This window comes from Rhopalosiphum padi, chromosome 2 (assembly GCF_020882245.1).
Source record: "Rhopalosiphum padi isolate XX-2018 chromosome 2, ASM2088224v1, whole genome shotgun sequence".
Taxonomy (NCBI): domain Eukaryota; kingdom Metazoa; phylum Arthropoda; class Insecta; order Hemiptera; family Aphididae; genus Rhopalosiphum; species Rhopalosiphum padi.
The window spans coordinates 7,143,586-7,168,231 of record NC_083598.1 but is presented as its reverse complement, the minus strand read 5'-3'; the positions used below and the strand labels follow the sequence as shown (position 1 = coordinate 7,168,231).

Genomic DNA, 24,646 nt, shown 5'->3' with positions numbered 1-24,646 from the left:
TTCTATATAAAAAAAAAGAGCCAAGCGGGTACCGCTCTGATATACATTAGGTGTCGATCGGGTCACTATATAATGGCTGTGTTAAATTTGAATTCAATGATAAATTATTGTATACGAAAAACGATTTTGAGCGGAAATGGTATTTCAGCCATAATATCACTAAATATTATTCGTGATGATATGCATTTTATATATATTTATATAGCCATTTATTTTTACTTATAATATTATGTTAAGTTGACATATTTTTTCTTGGATAATTTATCATTTAATTATTATAATATAGTTTATCTATACCATACTATATCAACTTCTATAACTCAAAATTTAATAACGTCTTTCTGTAAATACTAGTAAAAACAGTAAGAATAGATTCATAGTATACATAGATAACATCTTTGAATAAATTAAAAATGTCATTGCGTTTAGTAAAATTCGTGATAATGTAATATAGTATGTAAAAGTGTCACGTTTCCACGAATAATGTTTTCAAATTATAAAAAATAATTAACATCATTATTTATTGTTTAAATACATACTTTTGTCCAAATTAAACTTAAAATGTCTTTAAATAATTATCATCATTATATATTTTTTGAATTTGGTGGGTCCAGTATAAAACACTTTTGAAGAATCTTGAATTACATTTTACTTAAATATAAAACAAAAAGTTATAATGAATTTCTAACTACAAAATAGTTTGCATCTCAAAAAAGTACTGAGCTTTTTTATTTTAACCTTTCTAACATATAGACACTATATTCAATTCGCTACCATAAACTACCCCAATTTTTGAAAATCAAAGCATTTTATTTAAGATTAATATATAATATGTAAATGGCGTTTCACTAATCAGTGCTCACCACACTTATCTTTTTATACTATATTATTATTTTATTTTAATTTAATAAAATTTTTAAGTTTACTTAAAAATCATATTATTATACCATTTAAGAAGTGTTATGACGGGGCAATACAAACGTAATTTTTTAAATGAGATCTATTTTTATTGTAAATTATTAATTAAACGGTTTTTGTTCTTATTTATTTGTTTAAACTTTAATATTAATCAATTTTTATTTAAATTCGAATGATAATGTTATATTCAAATCTAAGTAATAAGGAAAATCATCCTTAATAGAATTTTTACATAAAAAACAATATATTAATTTTTTTTTTTTAGTCTAGTAATAATTATTATTAATTTTTTTTTTAATTAAAAATGATAATGTATAAATATTACGAGAATAGTTAAATTATTTATATATTCTAAACCTATTATTATTCAAATATGAAGTTTAATAACTAGAAAATTACGCCTTCGAATTATTGTTTAAAAATTAATCATTTTCATTTGAACGAAAGCAGTTTTCTATTACTACTTAATAAAAGGCACAAACGAATCGGTTTATTTTAAAATAATAAAAAATATTAATTAATATATTTTTTTTTTCAAAATTCAGAATAAAAACAACACACAGTCATATTAATATCTCGATTGGGAGAGGACATTTTCTGTGAGCCACCTTTGATGCATATTATAAACGATACCGTATGAGATTGATTTCATTTATTAAACATATCAAACCGTTTTTTTTTTTTTAATTCGATTCGTCGTACTTTATGATAATAATATATGTAATGACATCATAGTGCGTACATATAATATAAAACAGCAAATACTCATGACGATATTTTATGATTTTCAATGTTCGCGAACGCGCCATAAAAGGCGATAAAAAGAACGCAGCCCAGAAACGGAACGCACATGAAATATAACATAAATTAATATATAGTTAACACTTCCCAGAGGTCTAGTTTGACAGTATCGAAACAACTCTTACCAGTCGACAGTATATATACGTGACACGGTAATAATATAATGTACCGGTCGAGTGGTAAACGCGTAATGGTTGCGCGTTACGATATGGGGAAGTACAACACCTATCGGCAGGTGTATATATACATATGAATGTATAACGTCATAATGGGTTCATCCGTTGTCGGTACCAAAGCATAATACGGTGAGCACAAAAAAAAAAAAAAAATTGTGACCGGAAAATGTGTTTTTACGGTGGCAGTAAAAGCGAACAACGACAATATAATAATATTACCGCGGCGTGGTGTCAGGCGTTTCGCACCAAAAATACGCGGAAACCGAACGCTAAAAGTCGCCATATTATATGTACTTTTTAGGTCCCAGAAGTCGCGCGTCGTTCGCCGGAGAGAGGACGCGGCAAACACTCGTCCGGGGCCCACACGTTTAGCGCGGCTACGAGACTTTCCGCCGCGAGTTCTTTTTTTTTCGCGTTTAATGGGCGAATATAATATCAACAATATTATATTATTATTATAGTGCTTCCGTTCCCACCGGTATACGCACGTCGTCGTAATATTGTTATCGCGCAGTAAATGTTTAACGGGATCGTCGGGGCGTTTATTCACAACAGTGAATTATATATTATTATAATAATAATAATAATAATAATAACAATATTATATTTTATGGTTCCGGTCGCTGCGGCAATACAACGACACGCATTACATGTGTTGGGTTACCATTTCTTTTTTCCTATACCATAACACTCCACTGACGTACGGCCGAAAGTTTGTCCGCCGAGGAATTCATACGAACGAGACGACGGCAAAAGTTATCGTCTGATTGGACCAGTTCGCAGATAAGCGACTGCCACCCATCACAATAATGTAGTGCCGATTCCAAAAACTTTTCACCGTATATTATTATTATCAATTAGGACAGACGAGACGACGATTCCTGCCGAGTATGTTATTACTTTGGTATTTTTCTACATATTATGTGGAAGCTGCTGCTCTATAGTCGCACGAGTAATATGTTTTTGGCTTTCGACAAAAACTAAAAGAAAAGATGAATGCGAGAACGGGATATAGTAATATTTTAACAGATAAAAGTTTTTAACTACATTTATTTATTTAGCAGTAAAGTACAAATCACATAGACTGTGACGTATAATACTAAATCGCATAAAATACTAGTAAATTAGCCGTTATATCACTCAATAAAATATTATTTTTCTTTACTAATTATATTTAACTGTTATCAGTGGCGTATATAGAAATTAATTTCAGGGGGTTTAAAAAGAAATTTCCATTCTTAAATTCTTAATCAAAATCAATGCCAGTACCAACCATATATTTCAGAGGGGGGTTGAACATCTAACCCCCCTCAATATACGCCACTGATTGTTATTAAATTCTGTATAAAATCGAAAACGAATAAATAAATAAATTAGTTTGATGTTTTTTTGTGATATCTAATATTCATTAATTACAAATCATAAATATTTTATTGTAATTGATAAAATAATATTTTATAAGATAATTATCAAAAAGAAAATATAAATATTTCCAATGATAAAAAACGAAATATCAACAACGGTATTCACTTATTAAATAGATAATTTTCAAAACAAACTAAGTACCTAATGTGTATTCAATACGAAATTTCCAAACCGTTTGATACTGTAAACTATTCCGTCTTAATTAGAACTTGCTATGTGGTTTCGAGGAAAATTAATGTTTGTGTTTCTGGATGATACCTCTTTGAGCGATTTCAGATTGTCAAAACAATTTATGATGTACTCGTGTTTTATAATGTATTAATGGTTATTTACCTATATTACGCGTTCCATGCGGAGTCTGCGATGTAACCATAATATAATATCCTCGTTATGTATTATATATTTCTTGGAACTTCCAAAACTCTTAGTTTGTTTACTTCGATTACTTTAAAATCTAAATTACAGACGATATTTTGATATTTGATTACATCTGTAGTTTATTACACAATATTTTTGTAAAACTATGTTAATTTAACAGTTTTCCAACAATTTTAACCAAATGTCAATGTATTTCATTTTCTAGTAATCCTTATATATTCTGTCCAATTATAACACAGAAATATCGCAAATTTATACGGTAGACACCTACGCGATGTGAACCGTTCTCCTAAATATATCGATTCGTCTGAATTTGTTATAATTTGTTATAATGACAGTATTCAATCGATTTAAAAGACGCGTTTTGCTTGCCACATTGCTTATGCCACCATTATACTATTACAGTTACCCAATGATATCGATGAAGCTATACATTATAATAATACGCATATTATCTGTTACTCGGTTGAATTTATTTTAAAGTACGATTCAATGGTCTGGAATCCATACATCGTTGGAATAAAATATGGAATATTAAAAAAAAAAATCCAAAAATATTGTAACGTCGATTTCATATTGGCTTGCACTTTCAATGTAGTTTTTTGCCTGGCATATCTAATCGAAATATTAGTATGTATGTATGTAAGTATATGTATCCGCCTTTCATAGTAAATTTCCTTTTCATCGCACCTCGTGAAAATTATGATACTTTAATATTATAGTTTTGCTCATATGCAGTTATTTTTATAATTATTATGCGGGTCGCAATATTATGTTTTATTTTTCATTCAGCTTATTTCAAAACCCAATGGTCAGAAACACTGCAACAAAGATATTATTGGATACAATTATTTTAGCGCGACAAATAATAAATTACCTATTTAAGATGTCTTATGAAGTCTGATAGAAATTTTGGTCAGAAATTTCCACAGATAATGGAAATAATTATATTTTGACTTGATGGCAATTATAACCGTTTAGTTAAGTGGCAAAAACTTGAACTCACAACCCAATTATATTAACCGATTTAAATACTTAAGTGAATAGAAATTAAAAATCTTAGTCTTATTTTGAAAAGTCTGGAGATCTATGAAGTACAACTCTATTCAGATCATATCAATTAGATGGTTCCAATTCACCACTCACCTATTGGTCGATACTATGTCTTAAAACTAATACTTTACAAGTGATATTGTGGACATTAAATATACCTACATTTTGTAATAACTAATAAAGTAATAACTTTGTGATTTAAAATTAAAATATATTCGTACCTACTTACTTACATATAAACGAAAACATAGTTAGAATATTCATTCTTTTATAAATCATACGTAATTTTATAACCAGATTTAATATAATTAAAGTGATCAAAAGATACAAAATTTATGATTAATATACAATTTTTACCTAAAGTAATTATTTTTTAATTATTTTTTGGATTCCACCAAAATACTCTGTACCTATACATACACCAATAATTTAAAATAATTGATGACAGTATTAATTCTACAGTTTTCAAAATAATCAATATTCCAATGAGCTAATTTAATAACGTCAGGGAATTGGGTCTAGTAATTTATGTTTCTAAGTTTGATCGGCACGAAGAAAATTAAATTTTAAAATTAATCAGAGTAGGTACATATTAAGTTGTGACGTACAATATAATAACTAATAAGGGATAAAAAAAAAAAATAAAGCTAAAATTATTAGTATACTCAATTGCAAACCATCGCGTGTAGTAAATTTGATTTTTTTTATATTAACTTATAGTAGGTACGTAATTTGAATTTATTATTTAATGACAGAGGACAAACATTACAATTTTAATTATTGTTCAATATTAATACACCATCATAATTAAGTTATTTTAGATTATATGGAAATAGTATTTTCAAAGTTTTATTTAGAAAATACAACTCAAGATTTAATTAATTTTTATTTTTGTTTATATAATACATATTTTTCTTTTAATATTGGATTGTGATTCAAATTAAATAAATATTTTTAGTTATTATGTTATATAACTTAAATTCATAAATATGAGTATTCGTATTTTTTTTTTTTTAAATTGAGTGAGCTTTAAAATGATGCAGGTACTACATTATTTTCTTATTTTCAAACGTGCGCTATTGTTATATTTTTACAGTACAACTTTATACTTTCAAGAATACTTTTAAGTATATTCACTATAATTTATCATATCTTACTATTAATATTTTCTCAATATATTTACATTTTTTTGAAAAGGAAAAATAATAATGAATACAACAAATGCATTCTGATACCCTGAAATATAACGTTTTTTTCTTAATGCATTATTGATGTATCATTGTTTTACACTTCAGCTGAATACATATATCACGCCTACCTATACCTTTTCAAGTAAATTCTATTAACACTAAAATCGTTACATCCGCCCAGTCAATATAGCCTATTAAGCTTGACCGTTGAACTAACAATTCGGTGAGCACACTCTTTCTCGCACGTTCAAAAGATTTATGTAACAAGCTCAGCGTAGGAAACTTTGTTTATAGATATTTATGTTGAACTCGCAATGTATCTTTCCAAACTCTATTTTTATGCACACACAAATTCAATTATTATAATAATATTCTAAAAAAAAAAAAAAAATAATGAGTGTCGTATGACTGTATGAGATGGTAACGTAGGCTTATAATACAACAATGTTGAGCCTTTTAAATCGCTCTTCTCACTAACTGCAGCCATTTATATATTATGTATTGTTTAATATTATTTTATACTTTTAAGCCCGTTGTTTATTGTCTCTGATTTTATCGCGTATCAATGTCAACGTCAATATTAATCGAAATACTCAAGTCGGTCGACCCTTATCAATGGTAGTCTCGTAACCGCCAGCATGCTTTCGAAATCTGAAAACAAAAAAAAAAACCTAATCGTACACTAACAAGTCTTCAACGCGTAAATTCTAGGAAATAGTTTTCATTGAAAATCTACTATCGATACTAAGTTTGCACAATCACTTATCAATTTTACAACATTAACATTAAAAAAACCTTATGATCCGTCACGTTATTGAGCGTTTTAAACGGGAACCGATGTGGCCCACGCGATTGCTTACACACATTTGCATAACTTATGTGTAGACATTTCGAAATAACATGATGGTTATTATTATGTTATTTATCGATAAAAGTTCATAGTAAGCAAATTAAAAATCATCACCTACCATGGAAAAAGGTTTTTACAATTATTATAAAATAAAATCACAAATTGAAGAGTTTAAACGTTACTCTAATTATTTTCCAAAAACCGTTTCGTCCTGAAACACTGTTGAAAACCATCGTAACAGGAATTGAAATTTGTATGTGCAAGTCAAAATTAAAATAGTTTTAAAACTACTCAAATAATTTTTTATTATTAAACATTCATAGTTTTGTTAAAAACTTTCTAATACATTATTTTTAGAAAATTAAAAAACATCTAATTAAATAACTAGCAATTTTTAAATTAAAATAAAACATCCTTAAAATGTCTCGCTGTCATTTTGATGTGATGTTTTTTGTATGAAGCCCCAAATATGCACCACAGATATATTAGGTAACATAAAATGTTTAGTGTGATGTAGTCATAATGTAAAAAAAAAATAATAATGTTATAAAAACATTAAAAACATTATTTTATACTTTGTACTTATTAAAGCAAATAAAAATAAAATATTTATAAAATATGTTTATAGGTTTTTATTAATTAATTAAAAGAATATTTTTACAATTTAATAACATAATATGTTCATAATGAGTTCCTATCAATTCAGTCAAATGATTTTAATAGTGTCTTACCAAATGTGTACACGCATATAATCACGCCTATAATAATATTGCAATATTAGTTAAATATTCTTATGTTAAAACTATTTACCCACTCGTAAATATTAAACATCTAATCATAAAATAAATTATACGAAAAACACTGCAAGAATTTAAAAAATAAATGTATTTTCGAGTTATGGGAAAATAATCGATTTTCATACCACTATTTAAATACCGATCACCCTGTCTACAGCAGTAATATTTTAAATGTAGTGAATGTATATATTTATGAAATAGTTATTGAAGTACTCCACTGAAACTTACATATTGTATTTCCAGCCATAAAAAAATACACGCGAACGCGTCATTGTTAAACAGATATTCTCTCCTCAGGCGTTTACTGCCATTAGTATATATTGTATAATGTATAAATATATATATATGTATATGTATATATAATTTAAAATCAAATAAAAATGTAATTAAGAATATTATGCTTTACACTTTATGTATATAAACATAAATATATGTGTATATATACAGTGCACAATACAGTGATTAGCAGTTCAAAAAGTATTTTTTAATTGTTGCTTTTTTCCTTTCACACTTTGTGTAAACGAGCGTTGAATTAACTGTATTATCCTATAACTTTTACGTTTTTATACATAAACATATTATATTTCCCGAACACTCCAACGTACAATAATAAGCCGATAATTAATTTGGCAAATAACTATCCTAGTTGTATTGCTGATAGCGACTTAATTCGAACTTTCCATTAAACGTAAACGTAAAGTTTTACGGTGAATACAAACCATATTATTATGTATCAATCAGTAATAGATTGTTGCCAACTATAATGTAGACATCTGAATGTTTTGGAAATAGTATAAGCAATGTTTTTTTCCACCTCCACGCGACGGCAGTGCGTTCAGTTGTGTATTTTAAACATTATAAAATAGCTTGATGTTGGGAATCAACAAAAGATTTACTGCAGAGAAAAACACAAATTCTTTTCTTCACCACAATCCACAATATGTCTCATAAAGATTAGTAACCATTGTCTAACATTTTTCGAAAAAAAATTTTATAAAGGGAAAAAATAAATATGTGTTAAACAAAAATTAACCAACACCACAACAACCTCGTTTTAAGCCTTGCAAAGTCCCCTGTATTGTAACTATCGTAAAAACCACAATGACATTTATTTCACATAATATATTTAATAGTTAAATTTTTAGAATAAAAATGATACGTAAACTTGCTAAAAACAAAGTTTTTTAAAGTTATATAAGTAATATATTTATATAGTTGCACGATTTTTCATTAGAATCGATGTTATTTGATAATTTTATTAACTTATACAAACAAGTCAAATATTTTCGATTTTTATTGTTTTTTTTTTTTTTTTTATAAATATCGATTAAAAATTATTCGCTAGGTAGAAACATTTGAAAAATTAATACATAGCTTAATACCGATAATTTAGCATCACAATATTTTTTAAAAGCGTTTAAAGTTTGAATTTTAACAAAATTCATCAAAAAATCAAAAATCAAAAAATTATTTTAGTCATAAATTTATAAAAACTATTTTTTTTATACCTAAGTTTTGAAAATTTAATATTAGATTCTTTATAAGAAGTTCACACTAGACACGAAAAATCTAAAAAATGTATGAAAACAATCATTTCTTATATACATTTGATGTTCAATTTTGAACGAAATTACGTAATTAAACGATAAATAACGATGTTAATTATTTTATTATAATTTAAAATAATTATTATTCGTGGGAACTTAAAACTTTTACATACATTATATTTCTATGAATATTACTATACGCAATGATATTATTGATTAATTAGAGATATACTATGAGTATATTTTAAAAATTAAATACTCATAATATAATAAATGTTTATATTTTCGGAAAAAAATGTTAATAACCTTCCGCAATAATAAAAGTCAAATTATAATGATTTTAATAACTAAATTTTCTATCAAAAAACCATATCATGAAATATAGTTAATGATATAGGCCGTCTCCGCTCAGAATTGTTTTTAGTATACAAAGATAAGTGATAACTATATCATTGAATTAAGATTTAACACACTCATAACAGTGACCCACTAGACAGATATTATAGTACAGCAGAGCATAATATACCCACTTGCCTTCCTATTTGTTATTTGAACCTTGTGCGTTTTTAAATGGGATTTTATGAATTTTATCGATTTACAATTACTTTTCACAGAGACTCCGTGTCGTCAGACGTAGTGGACATGCATACCCGCGTGATGGCTATCCAGAACGTTACCAACCTCCTCATCCATACGTTTAGCAGCCAGTTCGTATTTCCGGTGCTGGGCCACGATGACCCAGGTGCCTTGAAAAACCAGTTGATAGACTACACGAGTCTGGGACACTATTGGCGGCAGTGGTTACCCACCGACGCCATACAGACGTTCAACAAAGGTCAGTATTGTGCATATTAAAATAACCATTGTTTTTTTTTTAATAATTATTCGTAGAAGTTATGGTCATTTAGGTATTCATTGTTATGAAAAATACATAATATAGTTACAACAAAATGTCATTCAAGCTTGTGATGAGGTTTTATTTTAAATTCTGCCGATAGAAGTCTTCATTAGTACAATAAATAACAATATATAAAACGTAAAAAGAAAATTATCAGTATACACTATACAGCATAATATTATGGTCATTTTTCATTATGCTATATTACCATCGAAGCGAATAATAAGGGCGTGAAACGTTCAATACCACGTGGGCGTGTGCAAACTGATTACTGTGGCACAATGCTGATAACTGATAAGTTAATTGGAATAAACGATAACATTATATGTATTATGACGTTTCGGTGTCATTAAAATGTATTTATTTATAATTTACATTTTAAAAAACCACTTTAGCTTTAATGTTACTCGGTATTAACTTTATTTTATTTGGTAAAAATAGAAATATTAATATAATAATATACGTGTCTGTTAAATATGTACTTCGACCCGTAAACAAAGAGGAATATAATATAAATATATGATATAATGACAATAATATTATGGCGTAGTCTTCTGTCCACTAACAATTTCAATACGTTTTAAACTGTCGTGCATTGACAGCCGCAATTATATTAACTGTCAGCCGTCACCGATGCCACCGTAGGCCGACGAAATAATATTTTACGGTCAATATATTATTATTATCGACATCGTCATCGAGCTCGGGAGCGCTGATTATGTATGATATGATGTGGTATTGGCTTATGCGTAGTGTAAACACGTAATATTTTGTCAGTCAAAATTTAACCCGCAAAACTTTGAACGCCGCACAAACAATTTTGTGTATTAATATATATTATATATAACCATCAGACGTATGATAAATATAACGATATATCCTTAAATTCACCATAATCGGTATACGCACAGCTACCATTCCTACGCATATACACGACATTTTTCGTCTCCGCCGATCGTACAAATCGGAAAAAAGTCGGTGACGAAATGTCACGGTTAGAACGAATACAGTTTACCTTCTATTAGGTAGACGCGCACTCCGATTAGTAAATCAACAGTGAACACAAAGACGAAACAACTCATCATTTAAAAGCCAATAATTCCACGGCAGCGTCTAGTTTATTCTATAAGATTAAGACATTAATGTTCTGCGTGTGTGTGTGCAGTATAATATGCTTTAGAGTTTAGACTTTCAATTCTTAACGACTGACTTTGAGCTGTTAATGCTTTTGTATACGTTCTGTTCGTAATGCGAATATCAGAGTATTGCCGGAGTGATATTAAATACTCGCGAAAACATTATGACTCCTGGGCATTCTTTGTGTAATTATGTGTCGTGATATTCGGTAACAATGAGGTGAGAGAAAATAATATATTTCGCTCGTGGCGGATGTTGAAACTCGAAAAAATCCCGATGCGCGTAATATAATGTCATTATTATCTTAATAGAGAATATAATATGACGGTGATACGACAGTTATGCTACATTATTATACGTGCGCGGACATAAAAAAAAAAAAAAAATATTTAAATCTACAACGAGTTCGTTTTGAATATCGTCTAATGCGAATACACTACTATTGCGCTATGAAAGCCAACAAAATATATATTATAAACGTCGTACTCGTAATATATCCTGTAGGCATTATACAACGAGTTCAGTAAAACCGTGGCAAACATTAAACCTCAAACTATAATATTATACGTATCATGCAACGGAGATGTATAATAGGTCCGATGTTGTCCTGTTTCGACAGCATCAGCAGATCAAACACTAAAATATTATTTCGTCTTGAGCATGCATTCAATTATTATTATAATACGCACCCTTCAATGTGTACACACCAAACTTCAACGTTTCAATAATCCACTGACGAACCGAAATAATATTTCAATTTTATCGTCCGGCGGTGGTCTTGATGACTCGGCGGTTTACCGTTTAACGTTTGTTGTACCTCAAATTAAAATTTAAAACGGCCAACCGTTCCAGACTTAAAGTGTTACGGTGAATACAGTTCAGATTTGCTTATAAATAATGTGATATCCCTAATTCCCGCAAAGTAAACCGTTCCAACATATTATATTCTGTACGGGTATATAAATTTCAAACATAATATCCCATTTGAGCCGTCTAAACATTTTTCGTGACATTTATACCTTTGCAAATGGAATTTCCTTGATAGTAAAAGATAAACCCAGAATTTCCGTTTACGGCTAACTAAACAACAACAAAAAAATAAAAAATAAAATAAATATGTAACGATATGACGATATGATTTCTAAAATACCAATAACATACAATGAATTATGAAAAAAATTCTTAAATATTTATTTTTTAAGGTTTTATTTGAATATAATATGGTGATATATATTAAGTTAATATATTATCACGCAATATATTAAATATATTTAATAATGTGTATTATGAAGAGCAGAAAAAAATACAGACAAAAAATATTCTATTATTTATTGGAAATATTTACATTACGAGTATAATGACATATTTCAAATTAATAACATTTGGTTAAGGTCAAATTGCGATGCAACTGCGTACCATCGTTTAATTTAAACTTTTTGATATAGGCTTACCGTGAATTTTATGATATGTAATTAATTAATAATTATTAGAGTAGTATTTTATTGATTTTTTGTATTATATACAAAATCGAAGAATAGTAAATACAATTTTTTTTGGGACACTATATTAACTTAATTTTAATTTGTATGTCACCTTTATTGTAATTTTCTATTATATTATTTATTAATTTATTATTAATTGAATCCATACATAAATGATACATATTACACATCAAATAAATTGTCTTAAATTCAAGTATAAAAACTTTACAGTCATACATTTTATTATACTCAATAAATTGGTAAAAGAAATATCGTTGATGCATATGGCCATGTTGTACACCAATAAAAATACTTTTTTGTGAGTACCCATAAGTATTATTTTGGGTGCAAAATATAATATGTTTTATTTTATTTTATTACACGTGTAGATACATAGGTTTATAACAAGACATATTATAGAATCTATTCATCAATAATTACGTATCTAATTTTATTTTTAATACATTAAGTATAAAAAAAATAAATATATTTATATTTATAGAATAGTAATAATATATACACAATAGGTAGGTATATAAATAAACAATTTAAATAATATAATATTAATTGTGTTAGAGTGACTACATTCATTTAATTCTTTTTTTCTATATATATATATTTTAAAATATTGTTCTAAACTGATAATTTCTCCAAATAGGTACATACTGTATTGTATTTTGTGAAATAAAAATAACTGATTTAATTCAATTTTATATAATTTAATTTTATTAACATTTTGGCTTACAATTTTACAACAAAACTATTTTTAACTATTTCAAGTAAATACATATTATTGTCTTCCACAATAAAATATAATATGGAGATTAGAAAAATAGTAGATACAACAATAAATATTAACTAATAATTAACTGTATCAGGAAATATAAAATGAAAACTAATTTGAAACAAATACAAACACGAAACAAACATGAATGTATAATGTCATTTATCCAATATATAGGAATCGTTGTCTTTAAACATATTTTCCAAGACTACACAACTAAGGTTAACAAACTCAGTGATAGGTAATTTTAATATTAAAGTGTTTTCGAAATAATAAATACTTAATTTTAAACCGATCGGCAAAATATAAACTGATCAGCTGTTCTAGGCTTTTCAGTGTAAAATTAATTGTACATTTTGATTAAATTCAAATTAAATAATTAAAAAAATATATGATAGCATATAAAAACGATAAATATTTTAATATTTCATAGTTAACGTATTAATAATGCATACTTGACGTTTTTGAAAACTATTTGCACTGACTTCTCCTTTTAATTATGTTTTATTCAGTTTAAATTTATCCAAATTACTTTCAAGTTACTTCAATGCATATTTGTGTTAAGATACACTTAGAAAAATAATTCTTAGTTACTCTAAGGTTTGAAAGTCTTTTTTTTTAAGTTATTGATAATTTACTTTATAAATTGTATACACGAACAATCAACAATTTTATCGGTACTTTATTCACAGTGAATCAAGACTTAGTATTCAACATTTTTTTCCACATACCTAAAAATTATTATAGAAACATGTTTGACAAAATAATAATAATAGTAAATAGAAAAGTAGTTTTCTTCATGACGAGCTTTGTTGATTAAAAACCCAGTAATAACGATTTCATCGTTTCATAATCATAAACCGAAATCATGATACACCGGATCGAAAATCTGCAGCCATGACCTCGGGACCCCCGAGAGGTTTTTAATAATTTAATACTTATTTTACACAGCAAGTGTACTGAAAATATTTTCCAATCACCCATAATGGAATTTTTTATAAGCCCTTGCGCGTCACGGGCCTCCACAACTTTTCTTTATTAATGTACAATCGATATAAAAGTTTATTTTTATTTTTCACCGACCAAGCTATAAAAACTCTGTATTATATAATAATACAGGCTCAACACAGAAATGGGCAGACGACGGCTGATCGAGATTAAAGTCTCAAACAACATTATTGTACCTTTTTGTGTAGTAAACGGTTCAGTTTATGATTCGGGTATTAATAGGCATAATATAATTATAATATTTTATGCATATTGTACAATGTTGTTACTTGTTTTAAATTTAGCATTCGTCTAAATTGGTTACCGTGTTGTGTTGTGTTGTGTTGAATTAATTAAATTATTGACCGTTTTTTTTTTTTTTTTTTAGCAATTGTAAATGATTCAATAGGACAGTATAATTTATTTATCTGTTTGTATCAAAACCTCGAATTTAATTTCGTTAAAATCAATAAGTTCAATAATAGTAATATCAAGAAAATAATTAATTTTTATTTATATATAAATTAAAATTAAATATATACTATATTATAACTTAAATTGAATATTTTCGCATAACTGATGTTTGAACTATACTTAACTTACATTTTTTATTTTTTACAAAATTATATTGTTTTAGGAAGTTAGTAACTTTATTGTTTATTTTATTTTATTCAATCATTAGTAAATAAATTACATCATATGATAAAATAAATAATTGTTACCATAATGATGTTAACTTAAATTTAACAAAAGTACTTATTGATAAATACTAGTAATATGTAAGGCACTTGTAAAATTGTAGTATTCAATAGAATAGAATATTTAATATGTAAATTTTTTAATAAATTTGTTTAATAAGAGCAAATAAAACATACTTTATATTATAAAAAATGTATCTTCAACACTTCACCATTCGAATGGTTGTAAACATAAAAATGGTCGTTAAATAGAAATTTTATACGAGTAAAACTGTAAAAGGTTCAGTTGTCACTTTAAAATGTTTAAATAACTTTTAAAATAGTGTGATTAAATTTTGTTTTGAATTACAGTTTCTTTTACTTAAAGCGAGCATTACTGTTTAAGTTTCAAGAAAGGATAAAGTTTATTCAAGACCTTGGAAATTAAAACGAAACAATTTATACGTCACTTTATATCCAAAATGGTGCCCGTCAAAAAGTTCTTCTTTTTAGAAACAGAAACTGCAATAAAACAATATAATATAGTCTCATCGCTGCAATAAAAGTCGAAAACGCTACACATACCATTATATAGAAATGGATTATTAGAATAATATGACCGTTGTATACGAGTTGTGTTTAATAGGTTTTGAGAAATGGATAGGTAGATAGGTACATCTAATATTTTTATATTTAGGGTATATTATTATTTATTACAAACGAATTCGTAGTATCTATTAGAAAAGCAAGTTTGTCTTTGATATTCTTAAACAATATTATAATGGTTAAAGTATGCGTTAAATGTGCTCCAAAACATCAACACGCTCCGATTGCGTTGTTTGGAAGTAATCTCCTTCCTTTTTTTAAACGCAGTCGTCGTAACCCACCGTGAAGAATCAAGACATCGATGTTATTTTATACAGTGTGACACACCAAGCGTGCACACACTTTTTAATATACGTGACTTTTATATTATTTAAAGAGAGTCTTGCGGCGGTATGTGGTATAAAATTTTTTTTCTCGAATGAGAATCAGCTTTTTAAACTGTGTTTAAATTGTGACTTAACCTGCAGATGATTGTTTTAAAAATGTTGATGCATCTAATTATAACGAGTAGCTTTTGAGTTAATTACAGTGAAACCTCTGAATAGCGGATAATCTCGGTCACCAAAATGTCGTCCGCTGTTCGGAGGTGTCCAGTTTTCAGAAAGGTTAAGTTAAAATAAATTATAGTATTATAATTTGATGTTTTATGTTTTAATAATATAATTATTTTTAATATTTTAACAATACGCTTTTAAAAAAATATAAAAAAATAAAGAATTCATACATAATATATAATATAGATACCATTTATTTTGGCGAGAAAAATCTGTTTTTGAATGAGTTCATTTTCTGTTACTAGTACGTTTTTAGTAGTTCGTTTTTCTGTCGTGATTTTGTCATTATGTTTAAATTAAGATTAAAATAGGTATATGCTAATTGAAGAGTTTGATGTTCAGAGGATTTTCTTGAAAATTTGTTAAAATGTCTGTGTTCTCCCTTAAAAGAATAGGTTTTGGTATTAAGCGGTGTCCATTAGGAGGGTGTCGAGGGTTCATTGTATTATACTAAAATGCATAAAATAGATGTATAATTGTATCTAGTTAGTATTTATTTTATTCGAGTAGATTTTTGTTTAAGAATATACTTCAAAATGTATTTATTTTTACTTTTTATATTCAAACAGCTATTTTATAAATTGAAGGGGTGTGTACAAAAATTCAATAACTTCATTTTTTTGTCTGTCTCAAAAAAAAAAAAAATTACGAGTGTATAACTGTGTAAGAACGAAACAAATTCCACCATCCGTATAGAAAATATAATGCAATTGAAGCGTGTTTTTTTTCCGTTGTAGAACCAGATAGTTCTGAAATTACCTGGTTTTTTCGCCAAATGTTGTCTAAATTGTATTCGGCACAGCTCTTTTTATCTTAAAAATGATTCATAAAATAATATTAAAATAAATAAATCGATTAGAAAAATTAATAATGTTTTTCTGTATTAAAAATAAATACTACAGAATCGCACACAGAAACTACAATAGAAATGAACAAAATAGGTACGTTCTCTCGTAGTTATTTCGGTTCTGTTACGAATTATATTATTGGTATTATTATTAATAATTCGGAATTTCGGTATTCACTTTCTGGGGTTTTATACATGCGTAACATAATAAGCACACATTCTAACACACACACACACACACACACACACACACACACACACACACATATATATATATATATATATATAATGATACCTCGGTCATAATTTCAAATCGCTCGGAGTAAACAAAGGATTCACTAAAGCGTCCCCTAAAACCACAAGCTGTTGTTTCCGACTGCGTTCGCTTTACGCATACGCGTACGTACACTCATTAAACATATACACGTTATATTCTCTTCGCAGTTTACACTGAACAGTTTTAACTGCACTGCGTACACACAGTGCTTGTGCGTGTGTGTGTGTGTGTGTGTGTGTGTGTGTGTGTCTGTGTGTGTGTGTGTGTGTGTTGGGATGCGAAACTCTTACGATCCAGTCGGAGGAAACTTATAATAGTGCTCTGACGAACATTTCAAAACAGTCGACCGAAACTCGCAGTGTAGGTATTACGGCGCGTGTACGTATGTAATAATAATATGCACAGTTCGTTGACGTTTCGGAAGATGACATTTTTCGTTTCACATTACTGCAATACTTTAACGTATGTTGTACGAGTAATCTTATACGAGTCCCACGAGACAGACATTTCGTTTCCGCGATAATCGAAAAAAAAAATAATAAAAATAATAATAATACATTGGATAACCCGTCAGACCTATATAAATAATAATGATATGGAAACAACAATAATCATATAATATGAGATGATTACTTTACGGTTTTTGTAATCGAAAATTGTAAATATATATATTTCAAAACATTTGAAACAAAAAATGTTATAATGTCGTACTAGTTGGTACAGTATTGTTTATAGTTGATATTGTTTTTAAATACACCTTATACATTTTAAATATGTTGAATTCTAATTATCATTACTCATCGATATTGTTTTTAATTGAAAAAATATGTTTGATTTTGAATATTTTAATTATCTTACACGTGTTCGGTAACAATAATTTTAATCAATAATATGAGATATTAATATGGTACCTACGCATAAGAACGAATACGCCAAGGTTTATAGACAAAAATCCATTAAAATAAAAAATAATTATTCGTAAGTAGAAATAATGATGACTTTTTATTTCTTTAATCAACCTAAAAATATTGATCGCTTATTAAACTTTGAAAAAGTAACAATATACGGTTGTTTGCATTAAAAAAAATTGAAAAACAACTGTAAGGAAAATACAACTAAATTAAATTTTCTATTATAAATGATCGTTGTATTTATATTTACAGTAAGATATTTGTTTTGCTAACAAAAATCAATAACTCATATAATATCATACGTGTTAGAATATTCATGGTTGAGAACGCTTGTACTAAACTAACAGTTTTGATCAACCATGTATATTATGGTAATTTTAACCGACTATACTGTTCGTACACGTTAATAATTTCCAGCAAACTGTACCTTACTGTAGTGGTCATAATAGATATTATAAAAGGTGCACTGTCGCCGTCTTACAATGTATGAAGCGTTTGAAACCCAAAACCGGGGCAAGGGTGAGAGACTTGCGACGACGCTTCCGGAAAATGCTAAGTGAGCCCCTTTAGAGTTCCCCGTAGAGTTCGCTAGCCGGTTTGAGGGGAATTATGGTGCTGTTGGGGTAGAAACCCGATAAGTCTCGAGCGATTAATCTTACGTGGCTATGTGTGTGTATCGAGGCACGATGGGATCGTTTTGTCCTTAACGGCTCGGAAACGGTCCTTTTCGTACGGTTTCTGGTAACCTTTGATTCGTGTACACTGATTTGTGGTTTTCTACGTGTGCAGTTGACTAATGCCTGTGTAACTATTATATCCGAATTATCTTTAAGCCCCAGAACTATAGCTGCTATACGGTTTGGGGGTGACATAGTGGCAGTGTATATTAGCCAACGATTTCCAACATATATAAACTATCCAGACTCACTGGCATTAATACCGTTATTGTTTTTATTTTGTGTGTATATGAAACATGTATGTAGGTATACACAAGCGACATAAAAATTAATTTCACGTATCATTAGCCAATTTAATTTACTTAGGATTCATTAATTACAAACTACCTTGTGGTTAGGTTTAATCATTTTTACACGACGTGCACGTAATGATGTATTTTGTAAACCTATCTATTTTTTTATGTGTATACAAAAAATAGCTAACGGTGAACAAATAGTTAAATTAAATATTTTTTTCCTCCATTTTTAATAATAGAATGCAGTATTTCTCTTGGGTTTTAGTTTATATGATTTATTGATTTATAATAAAGCTAATAGATGGTCATTGAATTAATTACACCGATTGATTATATTTACATATTATTATTTGAAGTTTGAACGTTATGTAGGTAGGGTGAATTAAATTTTATACTCAGTATACAATCTGATGTTATATTAATAACTACTAGGTTTAGCCTAACCACTGGTCACCTCAACTTTCACATACAATTCATATTTTATCCAGTATAAGTTCTACTCAAAGTTAACTGAAATTAACTCAACGCATCAATAAATATAGAGGTAGGTATTGAAGTTATCAAATAAATTGGTTTTACTATGGTTAGCTAATATACTTACCTACTTAAAACAAAAACTATTAACTTACTAACTAATAGTTTAATTTCTTGAAAATATTATGCATAATATTAACTTCAACCAGTGGACTAAAAAAACAAAACATTACAGTATAATGACGTGATATTAAAATGTTAATTTTACCTTAGCATCCAAAAGCTTAACAATAATTTTATTACGATGATACTCTCTTGAGACTTTGTAATAATGGAATTAAATTATAATAACAATATGTTGGCTTTAGATTTTGAATTTATTATCCAGCATGGATGCTCATACGCTATTATATTATATATGACATTTCACAATAACTCGAAATCGAAGGTTACTATAATGTAAATGAAAAAAATGTGAAGGTACCTATCTAATAATACACTGATTCAGTGCACATCGTATAATTTAATATTGATTTTTACATCTGAATGTAGTTTTATATTTAAACTTTATAGTGACTTTTATTTTACATGGCGCATTGAATTGAAACTACTTTGAAATAGATTTATAGAAATGAAATATAATTACGAGATAAAATATTGAAAAATATACGTATCTATTAATTATTTTGTTTAAGTTTATAATATTTAAATTCTCTTTTAGAATAATTTATTTAATTAAATATGAATAATAAGTACATGATTGCAATGTATAATTTATCGAAGTAAGAGTTCAATTGATGCAATTAGAACATACTACAGTTCATGGTTAATATAAAATAATTTTTTTTTTTTTTGTTATAATACGTAATACTGTAGAATTGTACGAGCTTTGAAAAACTTGCACCAGAAGATAGTTGCCCTCTCTTCTCGTTCATATTAATTCATCCGATAGTGGAATAATTGGACAGTTTGAGAATTCGGCGGAATTTAAGACATGAATGTTCCTATTTAATGGTCATTTTAGTTTTTAGATAAGGGCGCTTGACCAACCTTGATATAAAATACCATAATGCTACTAACTGATCGAGATCTGTGCAAATATTTTTTTTTCGTTTTATTGATCTTGATAATAAAAATTGTGTTTGCGTTTTATGGCTTTAAAATAATATGATATAATTACGATATTGCGTGGCAATATTTTATAATATTTCACAAATAGGTTTACTAATAGTAAAATTAAACAAAACGAATTATAAACTATAATAATATTATAATACAAATTAATAATTTTATAAAATCGATAATCTTTTACCGTATACAAAATTGATCTGAACGTGTCACAATAATGGTTCTTCGTTTAAAAACGTGTTATGTGCTGCATATACAAATATTCAAGAAGATTTTGGATTTGAAATACGGTAAATGGGATGAGTACGTATTTGTTTGTAAGGATTCATCACAAGGTCGTTAAGTCATTATACCGTGGTATATGCGTGTGGTGTGTCCAAGAACAGCGAGAGAAGTTCATTCCGTGGTAAGTTACCATCACCCCATTTCCTCCCCTAAGAATTCCGCAACGGCTACTGCTAACGACGCGAGACCGCCAATCGCCACTTTACCGACTTGTCCGGCGATGTTTGCGTGTAAAATATCCTTTTTAAACGTTCCGCATATTATGCATTATGCACGCTCATATTTTATTAGAAATTCCAGTGCGTTTATCTCCCGACCGTCTTGGTCCGAACGTGGATGAACAGCTTTCGTAATGAATAATAATAATACATACACACAGCACACACCCAGATAGATTGGTCACATTTATACTTGAGAATTTGTGTTGTATTGTGTCATTATTGTCATTTTCTTCTCGGATGACTTGATTAGTGTATTCGAAAATTATTTTTAGTCTTTGGAAATTGATAATTTTTTTAAATAAAATAATATTATTTTCTTGTTATTTTTTTAAGAGCAACTTCCTGATTTCGATTAAGTTATCTAAACAGTTTGTATTTTTTTTTTAAAGTGATGTCTAAACTTGAAAAATTATGAAAAAGATTAGTTAACGAAAATATAAATAACACATATATATATATATACGTATAATTTCAGTCGGAGAAATATTTTGAAAATTAAAAAACCGAATGACGGCGCGGACTTCTTCTTTTGTGCAAAATAGATACTGGTTTTCCATGTTTATAATTACGTAGCTGACGGAACACTAAACCATAATAGTTATATCACATAGAATATGTCGTTTGTTACCTAAATTATCAATTATGGAAATTTCCGGCCGATATGGTTCATTGTTTACGCTAAAAATAACTTTGTACTTTATTTATCGGACAACCTACGTATAACATCTATTTTGGGTACAAAATATTAAAAATTTATTTACCAAATTATACTACTTATGTAGATTTTCGATGAATGAAAAAAGAAAAAAATCTTTACGAGAACATTTGCGTTAGAAGAGATCATAATGTAGTCCAAGCACAGTTATATGACGAGGATACAAAACAATTTGGTAGACTGCAGACTGTAATAAAATAATAAAAACTGCGGAATTGAAACTTTCGAACGCCTCATTAAGCAAATTATCGTGTAGTATCTAACCCAACACTCGACGTTACACATGGCCAACATTTGAATATAATATTATAACAATATTATTACCGAATTTTCATCGTAATAAGACAATAATATTATAACACATCGTATTTGATCACACTAATGTGCCGGTCCGGTATGCAGTGCAGTATAATACGATTGCGTCACGATCCATCATCTGGATCAAGAGATCACGTGTCCCAGTGCGATATTGACGTGTTCATTTTATCGTTTTTTTTATAAACGAATTAATATGAACATTAAAATCGCTTTTTTTTTTTTTTGAAATAATAATAAACAGTTGGACAGAGTTAAAGTAGCGTATTTTGCGCCAACCCCATTGTAATTTTGTTCTTGATATTACATTGCACGCGTATTTATAAAATTATACACCTACTCGTATTGTATAGTTTATATTAGTCGAATGCGTAAAAGTAAACGCCCAAGTCCATTTCGTTATACGTATTGTGTTATATCATCATTATGTATTCAATTACATTTATATTTAAAGGAGTGATGAGGGGGAAGGGGATTAAGCCGGAATTCCTGCACACCGTTTAAGAATCTCAAAGAATCGCGTACAGTACTAATTAGTAATTATTATTATAGTTCCAAAATTGCAAAATAATAAAATTTAATGAATAAATTGAGGTTAATCAACCCGCAAATACGATCAACTTTGGTCCGTGAGAACATTATTATGGCCGATTGCTGATGTATGATGAAATTGTTTGTTACAGCCATATTCCAATAGTATTTGAATTATTCCAAACTTGTTAATTATTTGCACATTCTTCTCATTAAAATGAATCATTATTTTTAGCGACGAAATTGCACCAGTATATTAATATAATATAAATTAATTGAATCGATATATAATTGAATGCGTATCGCATTACGTTTTCATTGCAGAAAATTATATAATGAACGTATTTTTGAATCTTGGTAAAACTGTTTCCAGACGACTCGCCTAGATGATTACAAATTTTACTGCCGTATTTCGATTATTAAATCCAGTGAATAAAGTATATTATATTGAATATGCGTGTTTTCTAATTAAAACAAAAAACAAATTTTATGAATAAATTAAATTAGGTATAACTCAAGGTACCTATGGTGTATTTTGTTTCTAATTTGTTTAAACTGGTGAAGTATGTATATATTTTTTAATTTATTCGCATTGTTATAATCAATACAAACATGTATAATAATCATAATAGTAACCGCATACAAAATATGATTTATGTATAATGTATTCACTCAATAGTTCAATATTCAAATTTGAAAATATTCTTATGTAACATTAGATATTCTACAGTCAATTTTTGGTATAACGAATTTTCGAGGGACCGAGAAAAAATTGTATTATATATCAAGATATTTTCAATGGAACGATATATTATCTAGAATTTCGTTATACCAACCTTCGCTGTATTCTTGTTGACTATATCTTTATACTATTGTACTATAAATATGAATTTAAATATTAATCAAAGTGATCATACAACCACAAAAAAAAATAATAATAATAATAAAATAAACTTTTAGTTTATATTATTTTTCTGGTTGTTAGTCAATTATAAAAATATCGTTGATTTGTTTAAACTTAATTTTAATTTATAGGTATTTTATTTTTTGAACGTGTTTCTTTGCACAAACTGTAGAATATAATATTATACAGAAATACTTTATGGCTTATATTAAACAAATTTCTTTCACAATCGTATTGTTTTGTTTGACATACATAATAATATAAATTAATATTATAAATTATCGACTCGTACTATCTTTTATGTATGGATATTTGAGAAAGTATTTTATTGTTTTTGAGTACAAAAGCATACGAGAAACCTTATCTTGAATGGATTTTAATTTTAAGAGAAAACGGTAATAAAAAAGCGGTATACTTTGGTTCCCCTTCTACATAATTATACTATCCACATATATGGTACTCAATAAAAAGTTTTTGAAATTTAAATCATATGTATTTGTGTGTGCATATGAACCACAATATTTTTTTGATTGTTCACAGTAGTATGAAATGGCCGGTTCTGGCCCCTCTCCGCTTCACCATCCCGCCCTCCTCTGTGAACCCTAAACCCCGCTCTGTGAACCCTAAACGTTCCCCCTCCCCCAAGTTCCCGGCCTATGCGCGTCACAGAACCCCAGTCCCCTCCCCCAAGTCCCCGGCCTGTTTACGTCACCGAACCCACCCCCTCCCCCAAGTCCCAGCCTGTGTACGTCACTGAACCCCCAAGTTCCCGGCCTGTGCGCGTCACAGAACCCCAGTCCCCTCCC

General features: G+C 28.2%; 1 protein-coding gene across 1 annotated transcript in view; it reads left to right on the top strand.

Moving 5' to 3' along the window:
• The window catches only part of LOC132919081 (acid sphingomyelinase-like phosphodiesterase 3a), a 221,045-nt gene that overhangs the window by 123,338 nt on the left and 73,061 nt on the right, over positions 1-24,646 (top strand). Inside the window, exon 7 of the mRNA XM_060980431.1 lies at positions 9,750-9,970. Within this exon, the coding sequence (XP_060836414.1) occupies positions 9,750-9,970 (221 nt within the window). The remainder of the gene's footprint in view (positions 1-9,749; positions 9,971-24,646) is intronic.